Here is an 18,763-nt window from a genome sequence, read left to right on the forward strand (position 1 = left end):
GGTAATTGTGAGATTTCTTGGGGTTGTTTTGGGGGGACATTTTTGGGTTATTTCTTGGGTATTTTTGGGGTCATTTGTTGGGATTTTTTGGGGGGCAATTTTGAGATGTTTTTTGGTATTTTTCCGGGGTTATTTTTGGAATATTTTTGGGGCAATTTTGGGGTAATTTTGGGGTAATTTTGGGGTTATTTTGGGGCGTTTTGGGGTTACCTCGGAGCCCCCCCTGGATCTCCCGGGTCAGGTCCTGGATCTCGTCCCGGAGCCGCTGCAGCTCCTCCTGCAGCTCTGGGACCCAAAAACGGCGAAATTTCACCCAAAATTCACCCAAAAAATGAGTAAAAATCACCCCAAACCGGCCCGGCTCCTCCTGCAGCTCTGGGACCCAAAAACGGCGAAATTTCACCCAAAATTCACCCAAAAAATGAGTAAAAACCACCCCAAACCAGCCCGGCTCCTCCTGCAGCTCTGGGACCCAAAAACGGCGAAATTTCACCCAAAATTCACCCAAAAAATGAGTAAAAATCACCCCAAACCGGCCCAGCTCCTCCTGCAGCTCTGGGACCCAAAAACGGCGAAATTTCACCCAAAAATTCACCCCAAAGTCACACCAAAAGAATTCGCCCAAGATTTACAAAACAATCACCCAAAAACTGGGCAAAATTCACCCAAAATTTACACAAAAATTCACTCCAAAAATGGGCAAAAACCGCACAAAATTCACCCAAAATCCCCCCAGGAAGCCCCAAAAATCCCCCCAAAATTCTCCCCCAAGTCCTCCCAGAATTCCCCATTTCCCCACAAATCTCCCCGAAATTCCACCAAAATTTCCCCAAAATTCTCCCTAAAATCCCCTCCCAAATTCCCAATTCCCGCCCCCCCAAATCCACCTGAAATCGCTCCGAAAATGCCCCGAACTCACCCAAAACCGCCCAAAAGTTCTCCCAAACTTCCCCCAAAAATTCCACAAAATTCTCCCAAAACTCGCCCGGAAAATGCCTCAAATTCCACCCAAAAATTCCCCCAAAAATTCCCGAATTCCCCCAAAATTCCCCAAATTCCCAAATTCCCAAAACCCCCCCGATCTCACCTGGGGGGGGGAGGGGCGTTCCCAGGGCTCTCTCCTGCAGCCGCTCCAGCTCGGCCGCGCGCAGAGAGAGCGCCGACAGCAGGGAGCGCACGCGGCGCGCCTGTCGCGATATAAACACGGGATATCGCGATATAAACACCTTATATCGTGATATAAACACCTTATATCGCGATATCAGACATTGTACAGCGACAGCGCCGACAGCAGGGAGCGCACGCGGCGCGCCTGTCGCGATATAAACACGGGATATCGCGATATAAACACCTTATATCGTGATATAAACACCTTATATCGCGATATCAGACATTGTACAGCGACAGCGCCGACAGCAGGGAGCGCACGCGGCGCGCCTGTCGCGATATAAACACGGGATATCGCGATATAAACACCTTATATCGCGATATAAACACCTTATATCGCGATATCAGACATTGTACAGCGACAGCGCCGACAGCAAGGAGCGCACGCGGCGCGTCTGGAGCGACATATCGCGATATAAACACGGGATATCGCGATATAAACACGGGATATCGCGATATAAACACCTTATATCGCGATATCGGACATTGTACAGGGATAGCGCCGACAGCAGGGAGCGCACGCGGCGCGCCTGTTGCGATATAAACGCAGGATATCGCGATATAAACACGGGATATCGCGATATAAACACGGGATATCGTGATATGGGCCATTGTACAGAGACAGCGCCCCCAGCAGGGAGCGCACACGGCGCACCTGTCACGATATGAATGGGTTATATCGCGATATGAATGGGTTATATCGCGATATCAACGGGTTATACCGCGATATCAATGGGTTATATCGCAGCATGAATGTATTATATCGTGATATCAATGGGTTATATCACGATATGAATGGGTTATATCATGATATTAATGGGTTATATCGCGACATAGGGGGTTCTCCAGGGACAGTGTCCCCAGGGGCGCACAGACAGGGTGTGCCTGTCGTGATATATCGCGACATGAACAGGTTATATCGTGATAGAGACGGGACATCGTGACAGGGACACGTCATGTCATGACACGGAGAGGGGATGTCGCGATAGGGACCCTTCTATCACAATAGGGGCGGCTTATATCGCGACAGGGACGGGTTGTATCATGATAGTGACATAGGCTTATATCACGATAGGACAGTTATATCACGACAGAAATGGAGATATTGCAATAGGGATGGGTCATATCGCGATAGGAGCCAGTTATATCACGATATAAACAGGGATATCATGATAGGAAGGGGTCATATCGCGACACGGACCGGTTATATCGCAATATAAACGGGGATATCATGATAGGAAGGGGTCATATCGCGATATCACCACAACAGAACCCAGCTAGAGCCAGAAGGGGGAAAACCAAGATGCAAATGAGATGCAAATGAAATGCAAATGAGATGCAAAGGGGCGGGACCCACCTGGGCCAGGGCGGGGTCCTGGGGGCTGAGGAGCCGCCCCTCCCCCCCCGGCCCCTCCCCCTCCGAGTCCGAGTCCGAGGCCTGAGGGGGAAACGGAAATTGGGGGAAAATCCCAAATTTGGGGAAAATCCGAATTTTGCCCCGGTTTGGGGCGCTTTTCCCAATTCTTGGCTCTTTCCCCCATTCTTTATCTCATTTTCCCATTTTTGGGCTCTTTTTCCCCATTTTGAGGCTCATTTCCCCAACTTTTGGACTTTTCCCCTCATTTTTGTCTCCTTTTCCCATTTTTGCCCTTTTTTCCCCTTTTTCCGCCATTTTCCGGCCACTTTCCCATTTCTCTCCTCTTTTCCCCCATTTTTCTCCTCTTTCTCCCCATTTTCCGCCACTTCTCCCCCACTTTCGGGCTCCCCGGTTCCGATTCCGGGCTTCTTTTCCCGATTTTTCGCCTCTTTTTCCCGATTTTTGAGCTTTTTTCCCCATTTTTTGGCCTCTCGCCTGATGCAGTTCCCGCGTCCGGTCCCTCATGGCGATACTACCGGAAGCGGCCGCACCGCGCATGCGCAGATTCCTCAGGCAAAACCATAGAGAGGCCGCAGAGTCCTCCAGCACCATCGAGACGGACCGGAAGTCCTCCAATGCCATAGAGCATAACCGGAAGTCCTCCAAAACCACAGAGACAAACCGGACGTCAAAGCGAAAACCCGGAAAACAACCGGAAATATCCCGGAGACGAGCAGGAAGTCCTCCAAAACCACCGAGAGGAGCCGGAAGTGCTTCCAACAAACCACTGAGAGGGGGGCGTGGCCTGGGGCGGAGCCACTTCCGGGTTTCGGCGGGAGCGGTGAGCGCGGCGCGGGGCGGTCGCCATGGCAACGGCCCCGCCCATCGCGACCCCGGGGGGGGGAGAAAAACGGGAGCGACCAACGGGGGGGCGGGGGGGGCCCGGGGGGGTTTGGGGCCGTTTTGGGGCCATTTCGGAGGAGTTTGGGTCAATTTGAGGCGATTTTGGGTCAATTCAGGGGAATTTGGGCGCCTCTTGAGTCAATTCAGGGAATGTTGGGGTTCTCGGGCCCCTCTCGGGTGACTTTGGGGCCATTTAAGGGGATTTCGGATCAATTTAAGGCGATTTCGCTGAATTTCAGGCGATTTTGGCGCTGTTTAAGCGGATTTGGGGTCAATTCGAAGGGATTTGGGGTCCCTCGGGTGATTTTGGGGTCAATTTAGGGGAATTTGGTCCCTCTAAGGTGATTTTTGGCCAATTTAAGGAGATTTTGGGACCCCCTGAGAGGATTTTGGTTCCTCCAAGGGGGTTTTGGGACCCTTTAGCGCAATTTTGGGTCCATTTCAGGTGATCTCGGGTCCCTCTAAGGACATTTTGGGACGGTTCAAGGGGATTTTGGGTCCCTTCTCGGTGAATTTCGGGCTCCCACGGGTGATTTTGGGTTCCTCCCTGGTGATTTTTGGGTCCGTTTAATGCCCATTCATTTTTGGTGCCTCCCGGGTGATTTTTTGGGTCCGTTTGAGGAGATTTGGGGTCCATATAAAGTGATTTTTTTTTAGTGATTTTGGGTCCATTTCAGGCGATTTTCCCCCTCCCCAGGTGCGCCCTCACCTGGGCAGGTGTGATGGGCGAGGCCGAGGAGCCCCCTGGGTCCCTTTGATGGGATTTTGGGTCCATTTCAGGGGATTTTAGGTTAATTTGAGTGGATTTGGGGTCCATTTCAGGCGATTTTTCCCCTCCCCAGGTGCGCCCTCACCTGCCCAGGTGCGACGGGCGAGGCCGAGGATCCCCCCCCCCAGGACCCCCCTGAGTCTTTTCCAGGATGATTTTTGGGTCAATTTAATGAGATTTTGGATCAATTTAAGGTGGCTTTGGGTCCATTTCAGGCGATTTCCCCCTCCCCAGGTGCGCCCCCACCTGCCCAGGTGCGATGGGTGAGGCCGAGGAGCCCCCCTGGGTTCCCTTTAATGGGATTTTGGGTCAATTTAAGGTGATTTTTGAGTCCATTTCAGGTCATTTTTGGCCCCTTTAATGGGATGTTTTGCCCCCCAGGTGCGCCCTCACCTGCCCAGGTGCGATGGGCGAGGCCGAGGAGCCCCCCCGGGACCCCCCGGGGCCGCTGGCGCTGCTCCGCTCGCGGGCGCTCGACGTCACCTTCGAGGTGGGCGACGACTACGAGGTCATCGAGACCATCGGGACGGGCGCGTACGGCGTGGTCAGCTCGGCACGGAGGCGGGACACAGGTGAGACACACCTGGGACACACCTGGGACACACCTGAGATACCTGGGACAGGTGAGGGATAGGTGAGGTACATCTGAGATACTTGGGACACACCTGGGATACACCTGGGACAAGTGAGATACACCTGAGATACACCTGGGATACACCTGAGATACACCTGAGACAGGTGAGACACCTGAGATACATCTGGTGGGGTTGGGACACACCTGGGACACACCTGGGACACACCTGGGACACACCTGGTGGGGTTGGGACACACCTGGGACACACCTGGGACACACCTGAGATACCTGGGACAGGTGAGGGATAGGTGAGGTACATCTGAGATACTTGGGACACACCTGGGATACACCTGGGATACACCTGGGACTAGTGAGATACACCTGGGATACACCTGAGACAGGTGAGATACACCTGGCATACACCTGGGATACACCTGAGATACACCTGAGACAGGTGAGACACCTGGGACACACCTGGTGGGGTTGGGGCACACCTGGGACACACCTGGGACACACCTGGTGGGGTTGGGACACACCTGGGACACACCTGGTGGGGTTGGGACACACCTGGGACACACCTGGGACACACCTGGTGGGGTTGGGGCACACCTGGGACACACCTGGGACACACCTGGTGGGGTTGGGACACACCTGGGACACACCTGGGACACACCTGGGACACACCTGGGACACACCTGGTGGGGTTGGGACACACCTGGGACACACCTGGTGGGGTTGGGACACACCTGGGACACACCTGGGACACACCTGGGACACACCTGGTGGGGTTGGGACACACCTGGGACACACCTGGGACACACCTGGGACACACCTGGTGGGGTTGGGACACACCTGGGACACACCTGGTGGGGTTGGGACACACCTGGGACACACCTGGGACACACCTGGGACACACCTGGTGGGGTTGGGACACACCTGGGACACACCTGGGACACACCTGGTGGGGTTGGGACACACCTGGGACACACCTGGATCCACCCTGGACTCACCCGGAGGCACCTGAGGCAGGTAAGACACACTTAGGTCACACCTGAGACACATCTGGACAAACCTGGAGATACCTGGAGATACCTGGGGTGGCTGGGACACACCTGGTCACACCTGGGACACACCTGGATCACCCCTGGAGATACCTGGGCACACCTGGGACACACCTGGTCACACCTGGTCACACCTGTGTGCCCCCAGGCCAGCAGGTGGCCATCAAGAAGATCCCCAACGCCTTCGACGTGGTCACCAACGCCAAGCGGACGCTGCGGGAGCTGAAGATCCTCAAGCACTTCAAGCACGACAACATCATCGGCATCAAGGACATCCTGCGGCCCAGCGGCCCCGACGGAGAGTTCCGCAACGTGTGAGCGGGGGCGGGGCCCAAGGGGGGCGGGGCCTGGGAGGGGGTTGGGTTGGGTTGGGTTGGGTTGGGTTGAGTTGAGTTCAGTTGAGTTGCTTGAGTAGACTTGGACAAAGTTGGGTTGGGTTTGATTGAGTTGCGTTGAGTTGGGTTGGGTTGAGTTGAGTTGCGTTGAGTTGGGTTGGGTTCACTTGGGTTGGGTTCACTTGGGTTGGGTTCACTTGGGTTCAGTTGACTTCCATTGACTTTCATTGCGTTGACTTGGGTTTGTTGCCTTGCCTTGAGTTTGGCTGAGTTGAGTTGGGTTGAGTTGGGTTGACTTCAATTTATTGGGTTTGCTTGAGTCGAGTTGGGTTGCGTTGAGTTGGGTTGAGTTGAGCTGGGTTTGGTTGAGTTCATTGACTTGAGTCGAGTTGGGTTGCGTTGAGTTGGGTTGAGTTGAGCTGGGTTTGGTTGAGTTCATTGACTTGAATTGAGTTGAGTTGGGTTGAGTTGGCTTCAGTTGACTTCCATTGACTTCCATTGGGTTGACTTGGGTTTATTGCCTTGACTTGAGTTTGGTTGAGTTGGGTTGGGTGGGGTTGAGTTGGGTTGGGTTGAGTTGAGTTGCGTTGGGTTCAGTTGGGTTCAGTTGACTTGACTTGAGTTCGGTTGAGTTCGGTTGAGTTCGGTTGAGTTGAGTTGGCTTTGGCTGCCTCTCCCCGCCCCTCCCCCGCAGCTACGTGGTGCTGGACCTGATGGAGAGCGACCTCCACCAGATCATCCACTCGTCCCAGCCGCTCACGCTGGAGCACGTGCGCTACTTCCTGTACCAGCTGCTGCGCGGCCTCAAGTACATCCACTCGGCCAACGTGCTGCACCGCGACCTCAAGCCCAGCAACCTGCTGGTCAACGAGAACTGCGAGCTCAAGATCGGCGACTTCGGCATGGCGCGGGGGCTGGGCTCGGACCCGCGGCACGCCAAGCCGTTCCTCACCGAGTACGTGGCCACGCGCTGGTACCGCGCGCCGGAGCTGCTGCTGTCGCTGCACCGCTACACGCGCGCCATCGACATGTGGTCGGTCGGCTGCATCTTCGCCGAGATGCTGGGGCGCCGCCAGCTCTTCCCGGGCCGCAACTACGTCCATCAGCTCCAACTCATCATGGCGGTGCTGGGCACGCCCCCGCCGGGCGTCATGGCGGCCATCGGCGCCGAGCGCGTGCGCGCCTACGTGCAGAGCCTGCCGCCGCGCCCGCCCGTGCCCTGGCACAGCCTCTTCGGCGACGCCGAGCCGGCGGCGCTGGCGCTGCTGGGCCGCATGCTGCGCTTCGACCCGCGGGAGCGCGTGGGCGTGGCCGAGGCGCTGCGCCACCCCTTCCTGGCCAAGTACCACGACCCCGAGGACGAGCCCGAGTGCGTGCCGGCGTTCGACTTCGCCTTCGAGCGGCAGGCGCTGACCAAGGAGGAGATCAAGGCGGCCATCGTGGCCGAGATCGCCGACTTCCACGCGCGGCGCGACGGCATCCGCCGGCAGATCGCGCCCGCGCCGGGGAGCGGCGCCGGTGACGTCGGCGAGGTCGACGCCGGGGTTGGCGTCGAGCTCGGCGCGGTCGACGCCGACGATCCGTCGTGGCCGCCGTGCGCCGACGTGGACATGCCCAGCCCGGGCCCCGCCCCCGACTGCCCCATGGAGTCCCCAAGGGTGAAGGCGGAGCCGGCGGCGGGGGCGGGGACGGCGGCGGGGGCGGGGCCGGCGGCGTCGGTGGCTCCGCCCAAGAGGGACGGCGCCATCTCGGACGACACCAAGGCGGCGCTGAAGGCGGCACTGCTGAAATCGGCCATGAGGAACAAGAGCAAAGGTGGGGGGTTGGGTTGGGTTGGGTTGGGTTGGGTTGGGTTGCATTGAGTTCAGTTGCGTTGAGTTGGGTTCGAGTTGAGTTGATTGATTTGGGTTGGTTTAGTTGATCAAAGTTGAGTTGGGTTGAGTTGGGTTGGGTTGGATTGGATTGGTTGGGTTGAGTTGGGTTGCGTTGAGTTGATTGGGTTGAGTTGGGTCAATTGGGTTTAGTTGGGTTGAGTCGGTTGAGTTTGGTTGGGTTGGGTTGAGTTGACTCAATTTGAGCTGGGTCAAGTTGGGTTGGTTTGGATTGATTGATTTGGGTTGGGTTGGGTCGAGTTGAGTTTGATTGGGTTGACTCAAGTTGACTAGAGTAGAGTTGGGTTGAGTTGGGTTGGGTTGAGTTCATTGAGTTCAGTTGGGTTGGGTTGCATTGGGTTGAGTTGGGTCAAGTTGGGTTGAGTTGATTGACTTGGGTTGGGTTGAGCTGAGTTTATTCAATTGCGTTGGGTTGGGTTGAGTTGAGTTCATTGAGTTCAGTTGGGTTGCATTGGGTTGAGTTTGGTTGGGTTGACTTCACTCAAGTTGGGTTGAGTTTGGTTGGGCTGCGTCCGGTCGGCTTCATCCCATTGGGTTGGGTCGCGTTGCCTTGCCTTGACTCCCGTTGACTTTGCCCCGCCCCCACTGACCCCGCCCCTTTGGCCCCGCCCCAGACCCGCCCTGCGCGGCGCCGGACGCTCCCGACGGCCGCCGGCCGGTGACGGCGGCGGAGCGGCAGCGCGAGCGCGAGGAGAAGCGCCGGCGCCGGGCCGAGCGCGCCCGCGAGCGCGAGAAGAGGCAGCGGGAGCGGGAGCGGCGCGAGCCCCGCCCAAAGGGGGAGGGGCCCGGCGGCCTCGTCCTCACCGACGACGACCGGCACCTCCTGGAGCGCTGGACCAAGATGGCCGACGGCGCCCGGCCCCGCCCCCGCGCCCCGCCCCCGCCCCTGGCACCGACCAATGAGGCGTGGCCGCGCCCCGCGGGGTGGGCGGAGCCCGCGGACGTGGCCGCCGTGACGCGGCAGCTGCAGAGGTCACAGGTGAGGGGGCGGGGTCTGGACGGGGGGTGGGCGGGGGTCTGGGCGTGGCCACGCCCCCCGGGTGAAGGCCACGCCCCCTCTGGGCAGGTGGAGGACCCGCTGCCGCCGGCGTTCCCGGCCACGCCCAAGGGCAGCGGCGCCGGCTACGGCGTCGGCTTCGACCTGGAGGAGTTCCTGAGCCAATCGCTCGACATGGTGGGCGTGGCCAAGGACAGGTGGGGAGGGGCCAGGGGGAGGGGAGGGTCGGGTTGGGTGGGGATGGGTTGGGTTGGGTTGGGTTCATTGGGTTGGGTTGGGTTGGGTTGGGTTCATTGGGTTGGGTTGGGTTGGGTTGCGTTTATTGACTTTCATTGGGTTGGGTTGGGTTGGGTTGGGTTCATTGGGTTGGGTTGGGTTGGGTTCATTGGGTTGGGTTGGGTTGGGTTGGGTTGGGTTCATTGGGTTGGGTTGGGTTCATTGGGTTGGGTTGGGTTGGGTTGCGTTTATTGACTTTCATTGGGTTGGGTTGGGTTGGGTTGGGTTCATTGGGTTGGGTTGGGTTGGGTTGGGTTCATTGGGTTGGGTTGGGTTGGGTTGGGTTTATTGGGTTGGGTTGGGTTGGGTTCATTGGGTTGGGTTGGGTTGGGTTGGGTTTATTGACTTTCATTGGGTTGGGTTGGGTTGGTTCCCATCGGGTCGGGTTTATCGGGATGGGTTCGGTCGCGTTGTCTCCCATTGGCCCGTCCCCCCGGGTGGGCGTGTCCCCGCCTCTGACGTCACTCCGTGGCCCCGCCCCCAGCCCGCAGGAGGCGGCGCCGCTGTCGGCGTCGCTGCTCCGCGATTGGCTGGAGGTTCACCGGCTGAGCCCCGCGGCGCTCGAGAGCCTCCAGCGCGACCTCCTGATGGACGAGCTGCCCGAGCCCTGAGCCCCGCCCCTCATCTGCATACCCGGACCACGCCCCCGCCCCCAGTAAACTTTGTACCGGAACCCCGCCGCGTGTCCGCGTTTTGGGGGGAATTCGCAAATTTTTGGGGGGATTTTTGGGTTCTCGCATATTTGGGGGGGAATTTTCGCCTTTTTGGGGCAGAGTTTTTGTCTTTTTAGGGTGGGATTTTTGCCCAAAACCGGGAAAATTCCACCCAAGAAAGGCAAAATTCTCTCGGAGTTTTTTCCTTCATGGGTGGAATTTTTGCCTTTTTGGGCCCAATTTTCACCTTTTTTTTGGGTGGAATTTTCGCCTTTTTTTTGGGTGAAACTTTCGCGCATTTTTGGGTGGAATTTTCGGGGGAATTTTCACCTTTTTGGGGTGGAACTTTTTGCCTTTTTTGGGGTCGAATTTTCGGCAGAATTTTCGCCTTTTTCGGGCTGAGCTTTTGCCTTTTTTTGGGGCAGAATTTTCAACTTTTTGGGTTTTCACCTTTTTTGGGCAGAATTTTTGCCTTTTTTAAGTAAAATTTCCACTGTTTGGGATGGAATTTTCGCATTTTGGGGTAAAATTTTGGCCTTTTTTGGGTGGAATTTTCGCCTTTTTGGGCAGGATTTTTGCGCCATTTCTGGGTGGAATTTTTGCCTTTTTTGGGTGGAATTTTCACCTTTTTAGGCAGATTTTTGTGACTTTTTGGGTGGAATTTTTGACTTTCTGGAGCAGAATTTTCTCCATTATTGGGAAGGGCTTGGGTGGCCATTTTGGGTGGAATTTTCTTCTTTTTGGGCAGGATTTTTGCACCGTTTCTAGGTGGAATTTTTGCCTTTTTTGGGTGGAATTCTCGCCTTTTTGGGCAGGATTTTTGCGCCATTCCTGGATGAAATTTTTACCTTTTTTTGGGCAGAATTTTCGCCTTTTTGGGGCAGAATTTTTGCACCATTCCTGGGTGGAATTTTTACCTTTTATTGGGCAGAATTTTCGCCTTTTTGAGCAGAATTTTTGCGCCGTTTTGGGGTGGAATTTTTGCCTTTTTTGGGCGGAATTTTAGCCATATCGAACCCCCCCTGCTGAGGATGAGGAGGGCGGCGAGGAGGGGGAGGGGCCGGGGAGGAAGAAGAGGCGGAGCCGGCTGCGTTTTTGGCAATGGCTTTCGTAGCAAAGACATCACAGACCACGAGCGCGGGGGGGCGGGGCTCGGGAGGGGGCGGGGCTTGGGAAGGGGAGGGGCTTGGGGAGGCCCCTACCCCCGAACTGTTGGGGATGGTCCCTGGGGGGTGGGGCCATTCGGGGGGCGGGGCCCCGGCGGGGCCGGAAATCTAAGGGGGGGATGGGGGTCGTTGATGACGTCATCGGGTCATTGATTGCGTTTTTAATGAAGTCATTGGTGGTTGATGAGGTCATCGATGAGGTCATCGGGTCGTCGATGACGTCATTGGTTCATTGATGAGGTTATTGTGTGATCGATGGCATCACCGGGTCATCGATGACGTCATTGGTTCAATGACTGGGTCGCGGGGTCATCGATGACGTCATTGACGAGGTAACAGATGAGGTAATTGATAATGGCAATAGGTCATCAATGACGTCATTGGGTCATGGGCGGGGCCATCAATGAGGTCATAGATTGGGACATCGATGACGTCATTGGGTAATTGATTGGGTCTTTAACGATGTCATTGGTCATTGATGAGGCAATTGGGATATTGATGACGTCATTGAGTCATCAATTATGTTATTGGGTACTGGTTAGACTGGTCAATGAAGGGTTAACCAGTTCAAGACTGGTTTAACTGGTCAGGGATGGGTTAACCAGTTGGGTGGGTGGTGCGTTAACCAGTTGAGGACCGGTTTAACTGGTCAATGAAGGGTTAACCAGTCGGGCACTGGTTTAACTGGTCAATGAAGGGTTAACCAGTCGGGCACTGGTTTAACTGGTCAATGAAGGGTTAACCAGTCGGGCACTGGTTTAACTGGTCGGTGATGGTCACGTTATCGGCGCGGTGGGAATGGGACGATGGCACCGCCCCCACCCCGATGGGTTGGTCAACCCAACTTGACCCAACCCAACCCAACCCTACTCAACCCAACACAACCCAACTCAACCCAACTCAACTCATCCAACCCAACCCAACCCAACCTGACCCGACCCAACCCAACCCAACTCAACTCAACTCGTCCAACTCAACCCAACTCAACCCAACCCAACTCAACCTGACCCGACCCAATGAACCCAACCCAACCCAACCCAACTCATCCAACTCAGCTCAACCCAACCCAACCCAACCCAACTCAACTCATCCAACCCAACTCAACCCAACCCAACTCAACCTGACCCAACCCAATGAACCCAACCCAACCCAACTCATCCAACTCAACTCAACCCAACCCAACCCAACTTAACCCAACTCAACTCAAACCAACTGAACCCAACTCAACCCAATGAGACCCAACCCAACCCAACCCAATCCAACCCAACCCAACTCAATGAAACTCAACAAACTCAACCCAACCAAACTCAATGCAACTCATTCAACTCAACCCAACTCAACCCAACCCAACTCAACCCAACCCAACCCAACCCAACTCAACCCAACCCAACTCAACCAACCCAACTGATCCAACCCAACCCAACCCAACCGCCGACTCGTGGGCGTGGCCAGCGGGGGATGACGCGATGGATGACAACCAATGAGGAACGGGAAGGGGCGGAGCTTAGATTTGCCGACCCCGGGGGAGGGGGCGGAGCCTCGGTGGGAAGGGGGCGTGGCCGGCGGCGACGGGACCACCGCGTGCTGGTTCGTCCGTTGGCGATTCGTTAACTCGGTCATTTATTCGCGGTCGATGCGGTCGATTGGTCGGTCGATTAATTAATTAAGGGGATATCGGGGGAGGGGCGCGAGGGGGCGGGGCCGGGGCGGGGGGCGGGGCCTGGGGCGGGGGCGGAGCCTCAGAGGCCCAGGGTGCCCCCGATGGACGAGGCCAGGACCACGCCCAGCACCACGCAGCAGATGATGATCATGATCTTCTTCTGCTCGGGGATGGTTTGGGGACAATTCGGGGCGATTCGGGACATTTGGGGGTTTCGGGGGATTTGGGGAATTTTGGGGTTTTTGGGGATTTTTTGGGGATTTTTCGGGGAAGTTTTGGGGGTTTTTGGGGGATTTTTGGGGATTTTTTGGGGGGATTTTTTGGGATTTTTCGGGTATTTTGGGTGGGATTTACGGGGTTTGGGGTATTCGGTAAATTTGGGTGGGGTTTTTTTGGTGAATTTCGGTGGATTTCGTTGGGTTTGGATGGGTTTCGGTGGATCCGGGGTAAATGAGGTGAATTTTGGAGGGTTTTGTTGCGTTTTGATGGGTTTTTAATGAATTTGATGGATTTGGATGGATTTGGGCAAATTTCGCGTGGATTTTGATGAATTTCAGTGGATTATTGATGAGTTTCGGTGAGTATTAACGAATAATTTAAATGAGTTTCAATGCGTTTCGATGAATTTCCATGAAATTCAACAAGTTTTGGTGGAATTCAGTGAATTTCGATGAATTTTGATTATTTTTTCATTGATTTCAACGAATTTCAATGGATTTCGATGAAATTTGATGGAATTCAATGATTTTCAATGAATTTTGATGATTTTTTTCATCGATTTCAACGGATTTCAATGAGTTTCGATGAAATTTGGTGGAGTTTCGATGATTTTTCAGGTGAATTTTGGGGAATTTTGGGACGTCCCGGCAGCGGGGGAGGGGAGAGAGAACAGCGGAACGTCACCGACCCCTCCCCCACCCCCAGCCCCAACCAGTGCAAACCAGTTCAAACCAGTTCAAACCAGTTCAAACCAGTACAAACCAGTACAAACCAGTATAACCCACTGACCCTCCCAGTTCCCTCCCAGTTCAAACCAGTATAACCCGGTCACTCCCAGTCCACCCCAGTATAAACCAGTATAACCCAGTCCATTCCAGTATAAACCAGTATAACCCAGTCCATTCCAGTATAAACCAGTATAACCCAGTCCACCCCAGTATAAACCAGTATAACCCAGTCCGTCCCAGTGTCCCCACTGACCCTCCCAATCCCCTCCCAGTATAACCAGTACATCCCAGTCCCCTCCCAGTCACTCCCAGTATAACCCAGTGTGATTCCCCCACTGACCCTCCCAGTCCATCCCAGTATGTCCCAGTATAAACCAGTATAACCAGTATAACCCAGTCCATCCCAGTATGTCCCAGTATAAACCAGTCCCTCCCAGTATATCCCAGTCCCTCCCAGTCCCTCCCAGTCCATCCCAGTCCCTCCCAGTCCCTCCCAGTCCCTCCCAGTCCCTCCCAGTCCATCCCAGTCCATCCCAGTCCATCCCAGTATATCCCAGTATCCCCGGTGTCCCCACTGACCCTCCGGGCCTTGCTCTGGTACTTGACGGCTTTCTTGGTGTCGGACACGGCGCGCTCGACGTAATCCACCGAGTGCTCCACGTTGTACTCGATGCGGTCAATCATCTCCCCCTGCGGCCGGAGAGTGACCAGAGTGACCACCGGTCAGCCAGAGTGACCGCTGACCACTCAGAGTGACCGCTGACCAACCATGGTCACCATGGGTCACCATTGGTCAGTGACCACCGAGTGCTCCACGTTGTACTCGATGCGGTCAATCATCTCCCCCTGCGGCTGGAGAGTGACCAGAGTGACCACCGGTCAGCCAGAGTGACCACTGACCGCCCAGAGTGACCACTGACCGCCCAGAGTGACCACTGACCACTCAGAGTGACCATTGATTAGTGATGGTCACCATGGGTCACCATGGGTCACCATTGGTCAGTGACCACCGAGTGCTGCACGTTGTGCTCGGTGCGGTCAATCATCTCCCCCTGCGGCCGGAGAGTGACCACCGGTCACTCCCAATGACCATCGATGGATCCCGATGACCCGTGGTCACTCAGTGGTCACTCAATGGTCAGTGTGTCCACACCTGGCTCTCCACCAGCATGGCCGTGTCCACGAACGTGTCGTGCTGCTCGCGGATGCCCTTTGGCCACTGACCAATGACCACTGATGGGTCCCAATGACCACCGGTCACTCCCAATGACCCATAACCCATCCCAATGACCACCGGTCACTCCCAATGACCACTGGTCACTCCCAATGACCATTGATGGATCCCAATGACCCTCGATGGATCCCAATGACCACCGGTCACTCCCAATGACCCTCGATGGATCCCAATGACCACCGGTCACTCCCAATGACCCATAACCCATCCCAATGACCACCGGTCACTCCCAATGACCATCAATGGGTCCCAATGACCACCGGTCACTCCCAATGACCCTCGATGGATCCCAATGACCCTCGATGGATCCCAATGACCACTGGTCACTCCCAATGACCATTGATGGATCCCAATGACCCTCGATGGATCCCAATGACCCTCGATGGATCCCAATGACCACCGGTCACTCCCAATGACCCATAACCCATCCCAATGACCACTGGTCACTCCCGATGACCATTGATGGGTCCCGATGACCATTGATGGATCCCAATGACCATTGATGGATCCCAATGACCGCCGGTCACTCCCAATGACCATCAATGGGTCCCAATGACCACCGGTCACTCCCAATGACCCATAACCCATCCCAATGACCACTGGTCACTCCCGATGACCATTGATGGGTCCCGATGACCATTGATGGATCCCAATGACCATTGATGGATCCCAATGACCACTGGTCACTCCCAATGACCATCAATGGGTCCCAATGACCACTGGTCACTCCCAATGACCCTCGATGGGTCCCAATGACCAGTGGTCACTCCCAACGACCCATAACCCATCCCAGTGACCACTGGTCACTCAGTGGTCACTCAGCGGTCACTCAGGATGACCACACCTGGCTCTCCACCAGCATGGCCATGTCCACGAACATGTCGTGCAGCTCGCGGATGCTCGTCTCCAGCTTGATGATCTCGTTGTGCCGCGTCTCGATCTCGTTCAGCGCCTGCTTGGTCATCTGCGAGTCCATCTTGATCTGCGGGGACACGCGGCGGTCAGCGGGGCCGCCTGGCGGTCACCTGGCGGTCAGCGGGGCCGCCTGGTCCCAGGGATCTCCAGGTGGTCACCACAAATCACCTGGTGGTCACCAGGTATCTCCAGGTGGTCACCAGAGGTTCCTGGAGACCTTCAGGTGGTCACCAGAGATCTCCAGGTGGTCACCTGGTAGTCACCACAAGTCACCTGGTGGTCACCTGGCGGTCACCTGGCGGTCACCTGGTCCCAGGTATCTCCAGGTGGTCACCAGAGGTTCCTGGAGACCTTCAGGTGGTCACCAGAGATCTCCAGGTGGTCACCTGGTGGACCTGACCCCTGGTGGCCATGGTGACCCTGGTGGTCACTGTGGTCACTCTGGTCAGTGGTCACTCACGTCATCCGTGAAGGTGGCCAGCTGGCCGCTCTCCAGCATGGCCGTGACCACAGTGACCACGGTGACCACGGTGACCACAGTGACCACAGTGACCACACTGACCACAGTGACCACACTGACCACAGTGACCACAGTGACCACGGTGACCACAGTGACCACACTGACCACAGTGACCACGGTGACCACGGTGACCACGGTGACCACACTGACCACAGTGACCACGGTGACCACGGTGACCACACTGACCACGGTGACCACGGTGACCACGGTGACCACACTGACCACAGTGACCACGGTGACCACGGTGACCACGGTGACCACACTGACCACAGTGACCACACTGACCACGGTGACCACAGTGACCACACTGACCACAGTGACCACAGTGACCACAGTGACCACACTGACCACACTGACCATGGTGACCACAGTGACCACGGTGACCACACTGACCACAGTGACCACGGTGACCACGGTGACCACGGTGACCACACTGACCACAGTGACCACACTGACCACGGTGACCACGGTGACCACGGTGACCCCGTGGTCACTCCCCATGACCCCACTGACCCCTGGTGGCCATGATGACCACGGTGGTCACTCTGGTCAGTGGTCACTAATGGTCACTCACGTCGTCGGTGAAGATGGCCAGCTTGCCGCTCTCCAGCATGTCCTCCAGCTCCTCGTTGGTCGTGGTCCGGCCGGCTGCGGGAGAGTGACCGCTGAGTGACCACTGAGTGACAACTGACCCCTTCCCCTCACTGACCACTCCTTCCCAGTGACCACTGACCCCTAGAGTAACCCCTGACCCTCAGAGTGACCCCTACACTGACCACGCCCATTAGCGACTCCTTCCCCGCACTGACCACTGACCCCTGATGATCCAGAGTGACCAGATGGTGCCAGATGACCCCAGAGTGACCACCGAGTGACCAGAGCAGCGGTCAGTGACCCCAGCGGTCACTCAGAGTGACCAGAGCAGCGGTCAGTGACCCCAGCGGTCACTCAGAGTGACCAGAGCAGCGGTCAGTGACCCCAGCGGTCACTCAGAGTGACCAGAGCAGCGGTCAGTGACCCCAGCGGTCACTCAGAGTGACCAGAGCAGCGGTCAGTGTCCGCACTGATCTCCAGCTGTCTCTGGATCCGGTCCTGGCAGCGGTCAGTGACAGTGACCGCTCTGTCCATCCCCATTCCCCGATGACCAATGACGACCCACGATGACCAATGATGACCAATGACCCCAGCGGTCACTCAGAGTGACCAGATGACCACAGAGTGACCACAGAGTGACCACAGAGTGACCCTCACTGATCTCGAGCTGTCTCTGGATGCGGCCCTTGCAGCGGTCAGTGCATGGTGACCCCACAGTCCATCCCCATCCCCTGATAACCCACGGTGACCAATGATGACCAATGATGACCAATGATGACCATTGACCCCGGGTGACCCCAGCGGTCACTCAGAGTGACCAGATGACCACAGAGTGACCACAGAGTGACCGTCACTGATCTCGAGCTGTCTCTGGATGCGGCCCTTGCAGCGGTCAGTGCATGGTGACCCCACAGTCCATCCCCATCCCCTGATGACCCACGGTGACCAATGATGACCAATGATGACCATTGACCCCGGGTGACCCCAGCGGTCACTCAGAGTGACCAGATGACCCTCACTGATCTCGAGCTGTCTCTGGATGCGGTCCTTGCAGCGGTCGCGGTACTTGGACTGCGTCGCGTTGTACTCGGTCATCACCTCCACGAACTTGCGCGACAGCGTCGAGTGCTGGGACAGGTGAGAGGGGACAGGTGAGAGGGACAGGTGAGGGACAGGTGAGAGGGGACAGGTGAGAGGGGACAGGTGAGAGGGGACAGGTGAGAGACAGGTGAGAGGAGACAGGTGAGAGACAGGTGAGGGACAGGTGAGGGACAGGTGAGAGGGGACAGGTGAGAGGGGACAGGTGAGAGGGACAGGTGAGACAGGTGGGACATGGACAGGTGAGAGACAGGTGAGGGACAGGTGAGGGACAGGTGAGGGACAGGTGAGAGACAGGTGAGAGACAGGTGAGAGGGGACAGGTGAGAGGGACAGGTGAGACAGGTGGGACATGGACAGGTGAGAGACAGGTGAGAGACAGGTGAGGGACAGGTGAGGGGGGACAGGTGGGGGACAGGTGAGAGGGGACAGGTGAGAGGGACAGGTGAGAGGGACAGGTGAGAGACAGGTGAGAGGGACAGGTGAGGGGGGACAGGTGAGAGGGGACAGGTGAGGGACAGGTGAGGGACAGGTGAGGGGGGACAGGTGAGAGGGGACAGGTGAGGGACAGGTGAGACAGGTGAGAGGGGACAGGTGAGAGGGACAGGTGAGAGGGACAGGTGAGAGGGGACAGGTGAGAGGGACA

General features: G+C 56.5%; 2 protein-coding genes and 1 long non-coding RNA gene across 3 annotated transcripts in view; 1 reads left to right on the top strand and 2 right to left on the bottom strand.

The window, feature by feature from the left end:
- Positions 1–210: 210 nt before the first annotated feature.
- On the bottom strand, positions 211–2,576 carry LOC128950580 (uncharacterized). Its single transcript, XR_008484377.1, has 3 exons — positions 2,525–2,576; positions 1,088–1,187; positions 211–285 (listed from the first exon to the last, which is right to left on the bottom strand). It is a non-coding gene; the product is annotated as an uncharacterized LOC128950580 (long non-coding RNA).
- Positions 2,577–3,325: 749 nt separating this feature from the next.
- MAPK7 (mitogen-activated protein kinase 7) lies at positions 3,326–10,001 on the top strand. The gene is made up of 7 exons (XM_054295448.1): positions 3,326–3,365; positions 4,578–4,768; positions 5,980–6,145; positions 6,861–7,981; positions 8,673–9,037; positions 9,125–9,252; positions 9,816–10,001. Exons 2-7 carry the CDS (start codon positions 4,603–4,605, stop codon positions 9,940–9,942), a joined length of 2,073 nt encoding a protein of 690 aa, XP_054151423.1. The 5' UTR covers positions 3,326–3,365; positions 4,578–4,602; the 3' UTR covers positions 9,943–10,001.
- Positions 10,002–12,854: 2,853 nt separating this feature from the next.
- Positions 12,855–18,763, bottom strand: part of LOC128950577 (syntaxin-1B) — a 13,030-nt gene continuing 7,121 nt past the window's right edge. The window contains exons 6-10 of the mRNA XM_054295447.1: positions 18,040–18,148; positions 17,001–17,074; positions 15,836–15,973; positions 14,337–14,447; positions 12,855–12,970 (exon numbers count right to left, since the gene is read on the bottom strand). Of these exons, the coding sequence (XP_054151422.1) occupies positions 12,890–12,970; positions 14,337–14,447; positions 15,836–15,973; positions 17,001–17,074; positions 18,040–18,148 (513 nt within the window). The 3' untranslated portion in view covers positions 12,855–12,889. The remainder of the gene's footprint in view (positions 12,971–14,336; positions 14,448–15,835; positions 15,974–17,000; positions 17,075–18,039; positions 18,149–18,763) is intronic.

The sequence above is a fragment of the Melozone crissalis genome, unplaced genomic scaffold (genome assembly GCF_028551555.1).
Source record: "Melozone crissalis strain CALT ecotype California unplaced genomic scaffold, PUWL_Pcris_2 ptg000736l_1, whole genome shotgun sequence".
In the NCBI taxonomy this organism is placed as follows: Eukaryota; Metazoa; Chordata; class Aves; order Passeriformes; family Passerellidae; genus Melozone; species Melozone crissalis.

Excerpts from the sequence above, each read along its gene's own strand:
- MAPK7 (XM_054295448.1), top strand. The coding sequence starts at position 4,603 with ATGGGCGAGGCCGAGGAGCCCCCCCGGGACCCCCCGGGGCCGCTGGCG. Across the intron at positions 9,038-9,124 it reads GGCAGCTGCAGAGGTCACAG|GTGGAGGACCCGCTGCCGCC; the intron begins GTGAGGGGGCGG and ends CCCTCTGGGCAG. Across the intron at positions 9,253-9,815 it reads GTGGGCGTGGCCAAGGACAG|CCCGCAGGAGGCGGCGCCGC; the intron begins GTGGGGAGGGGC and ends CCCCGCCCCCAG.